The 12,315-nt window shown below is 32.6% G+C and overlaps 1 protein-coding gene across 9 annotated transcripts in view; it reads left to right on the top strand.

Annotated features, from left to right (window-relative positions):
* The window catches only part of CCDC141 (coiled-coil domain containing 141), a 65,312-nt gene that overhangs the window by 23,255 nt on the left and 29,742 nt on the right, over positions 1 to 12,315 (top strand). For all 9 annotated transcript variants that reach the window (XM_048952680.1, XM_048952679.1, XM_048952681.1 and 6 more), the window contains 7 exons: positions 539 to 658; positions 1,016 to 1,210; positions 5,352 to 5,515; positions 8,246 to 8,387; positions 9,172 to 9,291; positions 9,829 to 10,020; positions 10,976 to 11,152. In XM_048952680.1, coding sequence (XP_048808637.1) covers positions 539 to 658; positions 1,016 to 1,210; positions 5,352 to 5,515; positions 8,246 to 8,387; positions 9,172 to 9,291; positions 9,829 to 10,020; positions 10,976 to 11,152 — 1,110 coding nt within the window. The remainder of the gene's footprint in view (positions 1 to 538; positions 659 to 1,015; positions 1,211 to 5,351; positions 5,516 to 8,245; positions 8,388 to 9,171; positions 9,292 to 9,828; positions 10,021 to 10,975; positions 11,153 to 12,315) is intronic.

Raw genomic sequence — 12,315 nt, 5'->3', positions numbered from 1 at the left:
TAAAAATGGAAGTTTTAACAACTGATAATGATTATGTTCAAATGTGTAAGTGCACATATGAAAGGAGAAATCCTCAGCAGTAGATAATGCACCAACACTAATGGATAGAATTTATCTGTGTCCTACATCTGCTCATGGTGCACTTTGTTGACTTTTTCCAATAGCTGTACACATTGTAGTGTTGCAATAGCTAAAATGAAAGCACAGAGTTTAGCTTGAACAGTTTGTAGGAAAATGTGAATGTGGTCCTTTAATGCATTAAAATGTTGTCTGAAGTTCCTCCATGAATATATTTTTTGTCCCTGTTTTGTTACATATATTTCAGTAGGTGTTTATTTTTGTCATGACCCTTTAATTCCGCTTTCATTAACATTAGGGTAATATAAAGGTAATGATTTGGGTAAAGGCATAAACATTAGAAACAAAAGGAATGTAAATTAGGACTTTTTGTAGATGAAATCTTGTACGTATCCTAAAGAGTGGATGGACACTTCTCTGATCTTTCACTGGCTGATAATCCTTTGTATTATTTATTTAGGTAACATCCTGGTACAAGAAAAACATCAGAGATTATCTTCAAAAGGAAAACCTGGGCTCATCGTTATTGGAAAATGAAGAGTTACTTCAAAAGCATAAAGAAATGGAAGTCAAAGTGAAAGTAAGACATAAGATAATTGATTAGTGAATTAAGTTTGAAAAAGAATAGGAAATCATGAACCCAAGCATTAACTGTGTAAGTACGTACACAGTATGTGTACATAGGGTGAATACATCTATATGCCTGAGATAGTGACTCCTCCTGCCTGTGAAACTTTGTGAAGGAATGTGAGATGCCACTACTGATACCTGTGCTGAAACAATTTGCTGAGAAATTTGTCCTGGAAGAAATAACTTCAGAAGGTTATACGTTTCATGCCTGTAAATGCAATATATGTTTTCCAGTATTTATAAGACTGTTGTGAAGGTGTATTGCTTTCCTTTGTGCAGTTGATTAAAATTGAACTTTACTTACTAGGAATGGAACTTCACTGTGGAACAACTAGAAGCTGAAGCGCTTAAGATCTTGCTTTCAGAAGACTACACAGAAAAAGAGCATTTAAATATTTCAAATCAGAAGATCCATCTGTTAAGAGGAGAAGTATGTTGCCATATGGAAGAGAGGAAAGCCTTGTTACAAGAGGCCAATGACTTTTTTAATACAGCTGATAAGGTAGGTAAAAAGCTAAGCCTGTAGTACTGTGATCCTACAAACATCAGTGTGCTCTTCTGGACTGATAGATTTGTGGTTTTGCAAAACAATTTAGAATGGAAAATAACCTCATAATTTAACCGTACATAAAATGTTAAATCTCTTTTTTTTTTTTTTTTTACAATAAGTCTATCCTTCACAAGTGTGTTCATCTGGTAGTATTAGTTATGCAAATTGTTTTCCAATATTTTCTTGTTAGAAACTTTTAACTGATTTTCTATTTTATGATAACTAAAGAGCAAGTGGTCTTGTGTAATTTTTAAAGCACATTTATTAGATCATTTATTGGAAGCTTTATAGAGCAGATCATTTTTAGGGGAAACTCCAACAACAAATATATTTATTTATTACACGTGTTGAGAAAATAAGACTTTGCCTCTGCTAATTTTTGTTTTGAGCACCAGGTGGGGCTGTAAGCATTGCTCTCAACTTGTGATAACGTTCCTTCAGATATTTTGTTTAAACAACATGGGAACAGTATTTAGGATAGAAATTTTTTTACAGATCTTTGAAGTGAGACATCTTTTACTCCAATAAATCTGATCTTTTCTGATCTCATTTACAATGAGGAAACTGAGATGTGTTAACAAACTTGTTGGCGACAGTGATCTCCCTCTAGTGTAGATAAGGAGCTACATACATGAATTTTTCTATTGTGTGAAAAGAAAGGCAGATTCTATTTTAGACTGCAGGCCTGTGCTTGGCAGGTGAACCTATCTGAAATAACACTAACTCCTGTGCGTCTGCTCAGCGCACCATTATGTGTGTAAGAACAAATAAAACAAGACCTTCTCCCCTTGTGCACTGCAAGTGAATTACTACAGATCGTAACAGAGGCGTTTTCAATTGTTCTAAGAGCATACCTTGAAACTTGGGGCACTTCTTACATGTAAAGGGCACAGCATTAGTTGTTTTGAACTAACTTGAAAATGTGTTTTATATTTTGTATCTCTTGTTGATTAATTTTAAAACATAGAGAAAAAAAAAAACACGCATACTACTTCTCACGTTAGCTTAAAAGCATAATACTTGTTTTTGTTTGTTTTTATGTTATGGTGTGCATTTGCCTCCATTTGGCCAGCTCCTTAGCTTTTTTCTTAGCTCTTTTCTTTTCCACACTCCTTGGTAGTCCTTTTGCTAACCTTTAATTATCAATTTCTATGTCTGGTTATCTTCCATTTGACTTTCTACACTGAGAAGGTGTGTAGCTATTTTCTCTTGGGAAATGACACCTGGAATAGACAGACCTTGCTTTGGTAAGGCAAAAGCTTGAGAACTTTTATCTGAACAGCTTTAAGTAAATAAGTAAGGCTTATACTGAGCTCACTATGTTTGCACAGTCATGTTTATAGTTAGCTGAGGAGTATCCCATGCTTGGGCACATGTGTTACTTCAGAATGCAACTTCTGATTTAGAACTCCAGGCCAAATCTGCTTCTGACTGTAGATACTGATGTTTTTTTTTTTTGTTTTTTTTTTTTTTTTCCTCCAAAGTAGTAGCAGTCCAAAGTAATAATCTTTTGAGATGTTATGGACAGTAACTAGCTTTAAAGAAAACACACAGGAGGAAATATAAAGTACTTTCAGCATGGAAGGATTGGAATATGTGTTTGTGTGATCTAATGGAATGTATTCAGTTTAAGCTTTTGGATGCAAGTGTACTTAACAAGTAGAGGTGTTTTTCTTTTGGTCTTGGTAATTAGTAAAGCGTAAGAAACTACATAGAAACAGTAGATGAGGCATGGAATTTTGAAAGCAAAAAAACCATTGGAGCCAGATGTCAGTAGAGAAGCAGAGGATATACAAAGGGACTATATCCCTTTATTTGCCCTAAAAGATCTCAAAACTGTGATAGGTGGCTGAAGAATATGTTTACATACGTATGTGTATTAAAAAAAAATCACAGAATCAAAGTGAGAAAAAGAAAATTCAGTATAATATTTTGTACGTATATTATGTATATATAATGCTATTTAAATTTCCCAGACTGTTTTTGTGGCTGTGTACGTACAAAACCTCTGCACTTAATTTTCTCTTCTTCACTTTCTGTGATTTATAACTATATATATATATATATATAACTATATATATATATATATATATATATATAACTCTATATATATATAACTCTCTATATATATATATAACTCTATATATATATATATAACTCTCTCTCTCTCTCTCTCTCTCTCTCTCTCTCTCTCTCTCTCTCTCTCTCTATATATATATATATATATATATATATATATAGTAGCATGAATTGAAATGGAAAATGATCAAGGTAACAAACAGGAAACCTGGAGAGAAATAGTAGTTCTTTCAAAAAGACATCTGGACTTGTTGCATGGCATTTACTTTTTTTTAGTGGAAGGAAATTCCCAAAATGGTCCAGGAAAGAGGGCTATTATTTTGGCTTGTAGAAATTACACTCATGTTATCTTCAGCACATTGATGCTTATTTTTTTTTATTATAGCTTTTAAGGTTTTCATTATCTATGACTTTACATTCCGGAATGAAAACTAAAAATAAAATAAAAACCTACTTTACTGTTAAGCATTTTGATTGCTTGTTATAATTCTTCTGCATCTGCAGATTACATATTCATTATATATGAATATGTAATGCAAAATACATTTGTGTTGTCAACTATTCAAATCAATGACGCAATTTCTTTAAAATATATATATATATTTATATATGCTCTTGTACCACAGTTTCAGGCAGGCTTGATGCTTTTTTCATATCATTTTCTATGCCATCCTATAATTATCTGTTGCAAAACAGCTACTTTCATATGTTAGTCTTGAAAAGAGAGAGATGGAGGTAGAAGGATATCTCACAACGTGCATTGTTTAATGTTGATTTAGTTGAGCTGTTGAAAGCCTGAATAAGAACATGATATTGCTTTTCTGTGCAGAACCAGAGAGGACTGCCAATGATTGCTGCAGCTGCTATGGAAAAAATCAATCAAGCAAATGTCTTGCTCTTGCTTGCAAGTGAAGTTGAACATGAATTATAAATTTTTGTATTAGCAGCCTTAAGTTGATCATAGTAGCAACAGAGCTGAGAAGTAAGGCAGTGCAAACCATGGAAGCTTTCTATTATCCTTGGAGATGTAGACTGATGAACATAAAAAGCATTCAGTTATGTTTAGGAAGAGAACCTGCTGAGACCTTATTTTTTTTTCTTCATCTTCTAATATACTCTTGACCAGTTGCCGTTCTACTCAAGTTGTTCTTTGATAAACGTGTAAAAAGTACCTTAAGGTTTCATTTAAAATTTTCACATTGCTCTGCAAGACTAAAGACAGTTTCTGTCAAACTGTTTTCAAAGACAGAATTCAAGTTTCATTGGTGATTTCCTTTTACATATGTGTACACAAATATATACACACGTTACATACATTATATTTTTTGCTGAGTTAATGTGCATGTTAAATGCAGAAATTAATACTATTAGATGTTTGCTGCCTTGCACTATTTAGGTCTCAAGGTATTCTGGTATTTAAAGCCATAAAAATCTATAAGAGGTTACAGTGTTACTGCTAGGATTCTAATTATACATAGTAGGCTTAGGTCCATTTCTATTTTTCTGAAATTACTATTCAGTGGCTTTAATAATGGAGTATTGAACTGTTGTCTTTATTCTGCTTTGAAAGGTGGAATACTTTTGTTCCTTTCTTCTGGTATTTGAATGAGAAACTTCTTGCTTTAAAGGAAAACAGAATAGGTGCTATAAGAAAGTGCTGGTAAAGGCACTTATGAGTATGCTTCTGCAGAACACTTACACTATCAGTTGTGTTACTGTTGCTATTTTGGTTCTATTTCAGATTCCTGATAATTGCTGAAAATAGACTAGTTTTATCAAAACTAAACATGATTTTACATACTCATAATTGCATTAACTTTTGTTGAATTATGTTTTCTTCCGTGGTAACTAAGTCAGTATCACACCCTAAATTAAAAAGCTATTGTCCAAAAGAATGCGGAAACTGAAGAACTGGGAAATATTGTTTGACCTTTGATTATCCGTTCACATAAATGCATGTGTGGACATGTTTAAATAGAAATATTGACAAAATTGAATTATTTTTTTTTTTTAGGCAGTTAATGCTCTTGAGAATTACCTTAAAATCTTTAACTCAGAAGGCTTGAGTTTGCCTGTCCTGTCAATGAAGTATGATGAATTAAAGGAAGAAATTAAAGGCTGCACAGCAAGTACGTTGCAAAAAGGACAAACTTTAATTAATAAAGCAGATTCTCACAGGTATTGTCTTCATTTTTTTATATTTGCTGTGTTGTTGCATACCTCCTTGTTGCTTTACTACTTCACTAGTTAAAATATCTATTTACGGCCATTGAAGTTAATTAAGTAGATGAGATTCTGAGTGACAGTTTCAGCCATACATATCTTTCATATATAAATATATTTCAATATATATTTCCAAATATTTTAAACATCTTGTTCCATCATATACATATGTGCTTGCTTTCTTAAAACAGCTTAATATTATGGCTTTTCTATTTTTCTGTGCTGTCTTCAGACTCCATGGTCTAAATATGAGTTTGCCATGTTGCCATGTATTTCTATGAGTAAAGCTAGTTTGTACAGATGGAATACTTCACATGCCTAGGTATGAGCTTCATAATTACTATCATGGTGTGATTTATATTGGCAAGGTACCCTGGAGATCATTTAGTGCAATTTCTTATTCAAAACCTTCGGCTTAAGTAAAATTGCTCACAGGCAAAGTTTGAATATCTCCAAGGATGGAAATTCCACATTATCTTGGGCAATCTGTTCTGGTAGTAAGCATTGTGTGTGAGACACTTTTTACTTATACCTAGCCAAGACTGACACAATGAATAATGTTAGCAAGCATGGTGTTTGTATTCTAGAACGCTGATTTCCCCCAGAAAGAATAATGCTTTATAAGAGGGAAAAGAGCCCTCTGTTGTTTTCATGTATAAACAATGTGGTATCCTTAAATATTGGCCAGTGTTTAATCAAATGGGACAACAAACTTTGTATGAACAGCTAAAAGTCCAAAGACGATGATATGGACAGAAAACAGGACATGTACCAAGACCAAAGTCTGACTAACATTTTTCCATTATTGCTCATATCATTGGCAGTCATAACTGCCTTCACAATCTTCCCATTTCCTACATAGCAATGACTGGAAATCCTGAGGAATGTGGTAATTCCTATCTGAAGGCAGTGAAACATATGGACCTGAAAAATTTTAGCTTTGCCATAGGATAAATGAGAAAGTGTAATCTGACAATAAAATATATAGCTGTTAAGTGTTTGTTATCTGGTGGATCTAGAAAGCAGCCAGAAGAATTTGATGTAGAATTTGAAAATAGCTTCCAGGTCCTTGAAGTGCTTGTTGAAACACAGTAATTCTAGAATTGCTTCATCATATGTCATAGAGGATAAGATATTGTATCTTCTGCTACTTAGACAACTACTAGTTTTCAAAAACACACCAATATTCATTTTTACAGAAGATATATTTATTTATAAAGAGAGGGAGCTAGATGACCTTGCTCAAACTGGTTAACACCTTGCTATTTTTCTCATGATGATATTCTGTCTTAATGACAGCATAATAAACCCATTTTGATGCAATATCAAAGTGACTGGCCACGTGTAGTACTAATCTATAGCTCTGGGGAAATATAAACATTAAGAGAATTAAAATGTAAATGGATTTCTGCATTGTTTTGTTATTTTCATTTCTATGAGCCACTCAATTTATATGCAGTTTAATCACAGCTCTGGCAGTTTATTATTTAAAAGGTCTGGTACTGATACACTAACATTGAGGGAGGACTTAAGGCTAGCAACATTGACCCTAATCTTAAGTCCAACTCACATTATAAATGAAGAAATGTGTTATTTCTTTATTACTTTCAAATCCTCTTAGAGTGTTTTACAGCCTTATTCTAATTTATAGTCCAAATAAGTTAAAATGATGAAAATATTCACACTGAAATAGTATCAAAACTGGATTGAAGGTAGTACTTACAGACCTAGAATGTTTCAAATAAAAATACTGGTAAATCTGATTTTTGAGCTCATATGATTTTGAATTAAAACCAACTAGAAAAATAGGAATGCAGCAAAAAGTATATTTAATATAACTCTGAGTCCTATCTGCAGCCAGCAGAATTTCCTCTTTAACTTTAGAGGACAAAGAAAGAAACTTTGTATAAGTATCTGCATTAAAGTAAGCTTATGATGAAACTGCATGAATAAAAGAATGTATTTTGAATGTTCGTCTAACAAGAAATTCTCATTATATTTAAATTTCAGTAGTAAATCAGTTGATTTCTGGGTTTCAAAACTTCAGATTTTACTTATTTGCAGTAAGCTCTTCACAATTTGAAGAGAACTGCCTCCAGCATCAGATTGTGAGTTGTTTACCTGATACTAAATGTTTTAAATCACAAGATTAGCAATTGTCATTTGATATCTTTTTTTTTTTTCACCTGTTAAAGTAGGATCTTCAAGGAAATATTGGCTTACAATGTATGTGACAGTCCTCACCTACTATAATAATACTGTAGATCCAAAAAAACATTCTTTTTTGGTAGAAATGATATGGCATGTACTTTTACTCTTTTCTAGGACCTTTCCAGTTGTGGTCTCAGTTTCTAGATAGTTCCAATGGTGTTAGTAATACTACCTTGAAACTATTTATGAAATAATGCATTTCTCATTGGATCAGGGTATAGAGCATGCGAGTCTTACTTCCAGTGATTTGTTTGGAGATGTCATCCCTGTATTCCACTTGTTATCAGTTTTGTTGGCATTCATTTTTATATTCCTCTTGGTTATTTTTTTCTTTTCTTATAAGGGTCACAATTTAAAATTCTCATGAAATCCTTTGTCATACAAATCAACAGGAAGTTTGTTTGCTTAATCATTGAAAGCCTGCTTGCTGAGCAAAACTGAGAAATACTAACACTTGCACTTATCCATTTTTAGCTCTTGGGTAATAGGGATTCAGAGAGCGATAGAGAATGTTAAGAAAAAAGAGGATCAACTGATCAGGCAGTGTCCAGATGATAAAGAACTCATGTTGAAGAAGCAACAGTGGACTGTCTCACTTGAAGATCATCTAAATAAGGTACACTGTAACATTCCTTCATGTTATTGTATTCACAACCAGTGCATTGCATTTCCATCGTTTAACTACGTGAATATTAAATTTGACTCAATTACAAATAGCACACTGGTTTGTTAGCATGCTTTTATAGTTAAAATGCTGAATAGTGTTAACACAAGCAATAAACGTAAATCTATACTAAAAAATGGAGGTTTTTTTCATGAGAACACGTTACCAATTATTGTTAGATTGCTCCCAAGCAAAACACTCTCCATTCCAACCTTCTCCTAACAATAAAGTATTCCAGAGAAGTGCTAAAATGCTAAATTCAACTGTCCAGAGAATCATTTATTGTGACAATGAAATAACATTGTGTACACAAATCTGTGTGGTAATAGATCTTTTAGCTTGGGAGAGAAGCTTTAAATGTACTTTCTGGAAAAAAAGTTGTGTGGTGTTTTTGTAAAATGGATTGTAATAAAAGTATTTATGACAATGCAGTCACACTTAGGTTTTAATACAGTTGTCCTACTGAATTAACAAGACTGGAATACCTGGGACAAAGAAAAGAACTGCCAGTAAAATGAGTGCAGATGGGAATGTTTTTTTCTATTTCTGACTATACTGTTAGGTGTGAAATAGTAGAATTTTATTCTTAATTTCTCTGACTGTACAAAGCACAGAGTTTAAACAGTATCAAGTAAGTGTTACTTCTCTTTTTTTTCACTGTAAACTGATTTCCTATACTTGTCTATATACATCTTGTCTTGTAAATTAACTACATAAATAATGTTTTCAAATATAGGTACTGCAGTCAATTAAAAAAATCACCTCAAGGCTTGCAGTCGATGTGGAGGTTGGTTCCCATCTGTCAGAGTCAGAAAGAATTTTGAATGAACACCTTGAGCTGGCAAATCAAATAAAGGTAAAAAAAAAAAAAAAAGTACTCAGATTTGTTAACATTAAATATTTTTAGAAATAAATACAAACTACTACAGCAGTAGACTCGCAAATACCCAGTTACGCTCTAGAGCGGACATAGTACTTTTAAAAATAGGTATCAAACAGAAGCTGCTAAGATGGAGTTAAACTCAGAAATCAGTTCAGAAAATTATTCTATACTGTTTATAAATGGTAACGTATTGGTCTGGTTGGCTGTGTTCCTCTGTGAAACACTTTGTTTTTGTTCTTGCTTTATGAAGTGGCTAACTTCATCCGTATACTGAGATTCCTGTTCCTTTCTGATTTTAATGGCTACCTTCAAGGACAAACAGTTCTTAGTGTTAAACCATTTCCTTCTTGTAATATTTTATTTCAGCACATAATGGGAACATTGAGCTCTTCAACAAAGTAATTGAATTGTACAGAAAAATAGTGATGCTAATGAAAATTAACAATGTGATATCAATATCCACAAGTGCTTTGTAGTCATACATTTTGTTCTACAATTGTATCTTGAAAGGAAACTTCATGTGAACTGGGAGAAGCTGAGGGAATCATCAAAGACATGAAAGAGTTTGAACCTGAGCAAGTGGCAGCTTTTAAAACCAAAACTTATTTCTTGAATGAAGAACTGAAAAAAGCTGAAAGAAGTATTTGTACAAAAATAGAAATTCTAACAACTTATGTGGCCTTTTTAAAGTCTTCATTGGAGGTATAGGCTTCCTACTTATTCTGTTTCAATGGTGAAAAATCTTGTAATCAAACATTTGCTTTATTTTAAATAATACAAATCCTTTAAGTGCTGTGCCACAGTAGCACTCCAAGTATTTGTAAGCTTATTTCTGCTTTAGAGGAGATCTGTACCATCTGGAAAGTGGCCCTGATCATTGAACTTTAATCACCGTAATAATTAGCCAATGTACAGATTTTCTAGTGATTTAATCATCGTCATAGGAACTATTATAATTGAGCTTTTGTTTTTTTCCTCATGTGCTCTTTTGGTATCTCATTATATACATAATAAAAATTGATTGATTATTTTCATATCTTAAATATTTGTCAATATATTTATCTTATATGTAGGTATAGGTATTTATAACAATCTGTGTGTCTTCTGAAGTGCTAATTTGTATGGATTTAAAAAGGGACTGTATAATCCATGCAATTACGTAATTCTGTGTTATTAATTGCCTTAAGCATCACTTTTTATTTTGGTGTAATGTTGGTTTTAATATTCTGCAACACTTGTTTCTTTAGGGAGAAATTGACAATGGAGTAGAATGTATTGGATAAAAATAGCAATAGTATTTGATACCTTGAGTTTAAATAGTCAATAACTAGATCGCACTTGCTACTAGTTATTGCTAATGTAATTTACTTGATACTAAACCGATATTTGAAAATAATTGCTCACTATGCTGGTATATAACACACATGTAAACATCTGTGACAGAAATTATTTGTCTGCTTTCAACTATTGGTTTACAGATTACTGAATTTGAATGTTGTTTAGTATCATTATAGGTCTTGGGGAGAAAGATTTTAAAATCTGTAAACAGCTCAATATAGCCTGACTTTTATCTTCAACTTCATTGTCTATATACCTTCTGACTATAGCAACTGAATTTGTGATTTAAAAAGAAATGTTTATCTTCCATCTCTCACAGGTGAATGACTACATTCAAAATCTGAAGGAATTCTATCAAGCAGAGCCTCTGCAAACAAGCAGGGAGGCTGAAAATAAAAATGCAATGGAGTCAGTTAATACAAAGTGGCAAGAATCTATAGAGAAGTTTTTTTCCACTGAAAATCTGGGTCGCGTTTTTCTTAATTTAGTAAATACGGTGAGATTTTTATGTCATGGAGTTACCACCTTTCTCATGGAATAAATTCAAATTATAGGATTCTATGAATATGACAGATGTATAGATTCTTCTAACCTTCATAAAAGAGCATGCCTAAAGCAAAAGTGCATTTGTTCTGTTTCAGTGCATGTATAAGGAAGAGGAGAAGTTAGGAAGAAAATGAAATGATTGAGATGCTTCTATGAAATTACAGTTAAATCTAGGAAAAAATAATTACAAAAAAGTTCCTCATTCCCAATTCATAAAATAAATAAATACTCATTTGAAGAAATTTAGTTATCTGTATTTTCAGAAAATGGTGTTGTAAAAAAACTGATTTGGAAGTGTTAATGTTTACAAAATCAAAGTGAGGGAAAGTTAAAACTTGAAATGCTTGTAAGGTGATCAAACATTTTAATACACAACAATGTATGAAATAGATGGAATAATTCTGGAAGTAGAACTAATCTCCCAAAGTTTGAAGTGAAAATATTTCTTGTTCTGCAGAGAATATGTTGCATAGGACAGCATAGAATATATAGCTAGTGGCACTTTTTGCTTCTGAAAAGCTGAAATTTTACTGAAATCGTACCGTGCGTGGTATATACTGGTGATGTGCTTGTTGATGATATTAGTTGCATAGAACAAAATCCTTATGGACACAGATACATCTATGAAAAAATCTGCAGCAAATAGTCAAGTTCACGGGTTGACATGTATCCTATCCCAGCTGATGTGTAGGAAAGCTTGTATAAACCGAGCAGAATTCATAAGAATTCTGGAAGATTTCATCAATAATTACTTCTGTATCCTTTTTTCCCTAGCAGGAGGGAATTAGCCACTTGTTTTCTATATAAATTAGTATAATTTGATAAATTGTACTGAATATTTGATGTTCGCCCCTGTTAGGGCTTAATCCCAGTTCTGTGACTGATGGATTGTGACTTCACCATTACCTGATTTTAAAGGTACAAAGGCAGGTATACATTTGTAAGATATCGAAGTCTTATATGAGTGATAATGGTATTATAATAAGTATAATGATTTTTGGTTTTGGTAATGAGGTGACTATTAACCAGTGAGCCAGAAAACGTACTAAACATAATATGTGGATGTATATATTTTGTTCATGTTGGAAAGCAGGAGAGATGTAAGTGTGATAT

The sequence above is a fragment of the Lagopus muta genome, chromosome 8 (assembly GCF_023343835.1).
Source record: "Lagopus muta isolate bLagMut1 chromosome 8, bLagMut1 primary, whole genome shotgun sequence".
NCBI classification, from domain to species: Eukaryota; Metazoa; Chordata; class Aves; order Galliformes; family Phasianidae; genus Lagopus; species Lagopus muta.
This window is presented reverse-complemented; position numbering and strand designations above follow the sequence as displayed.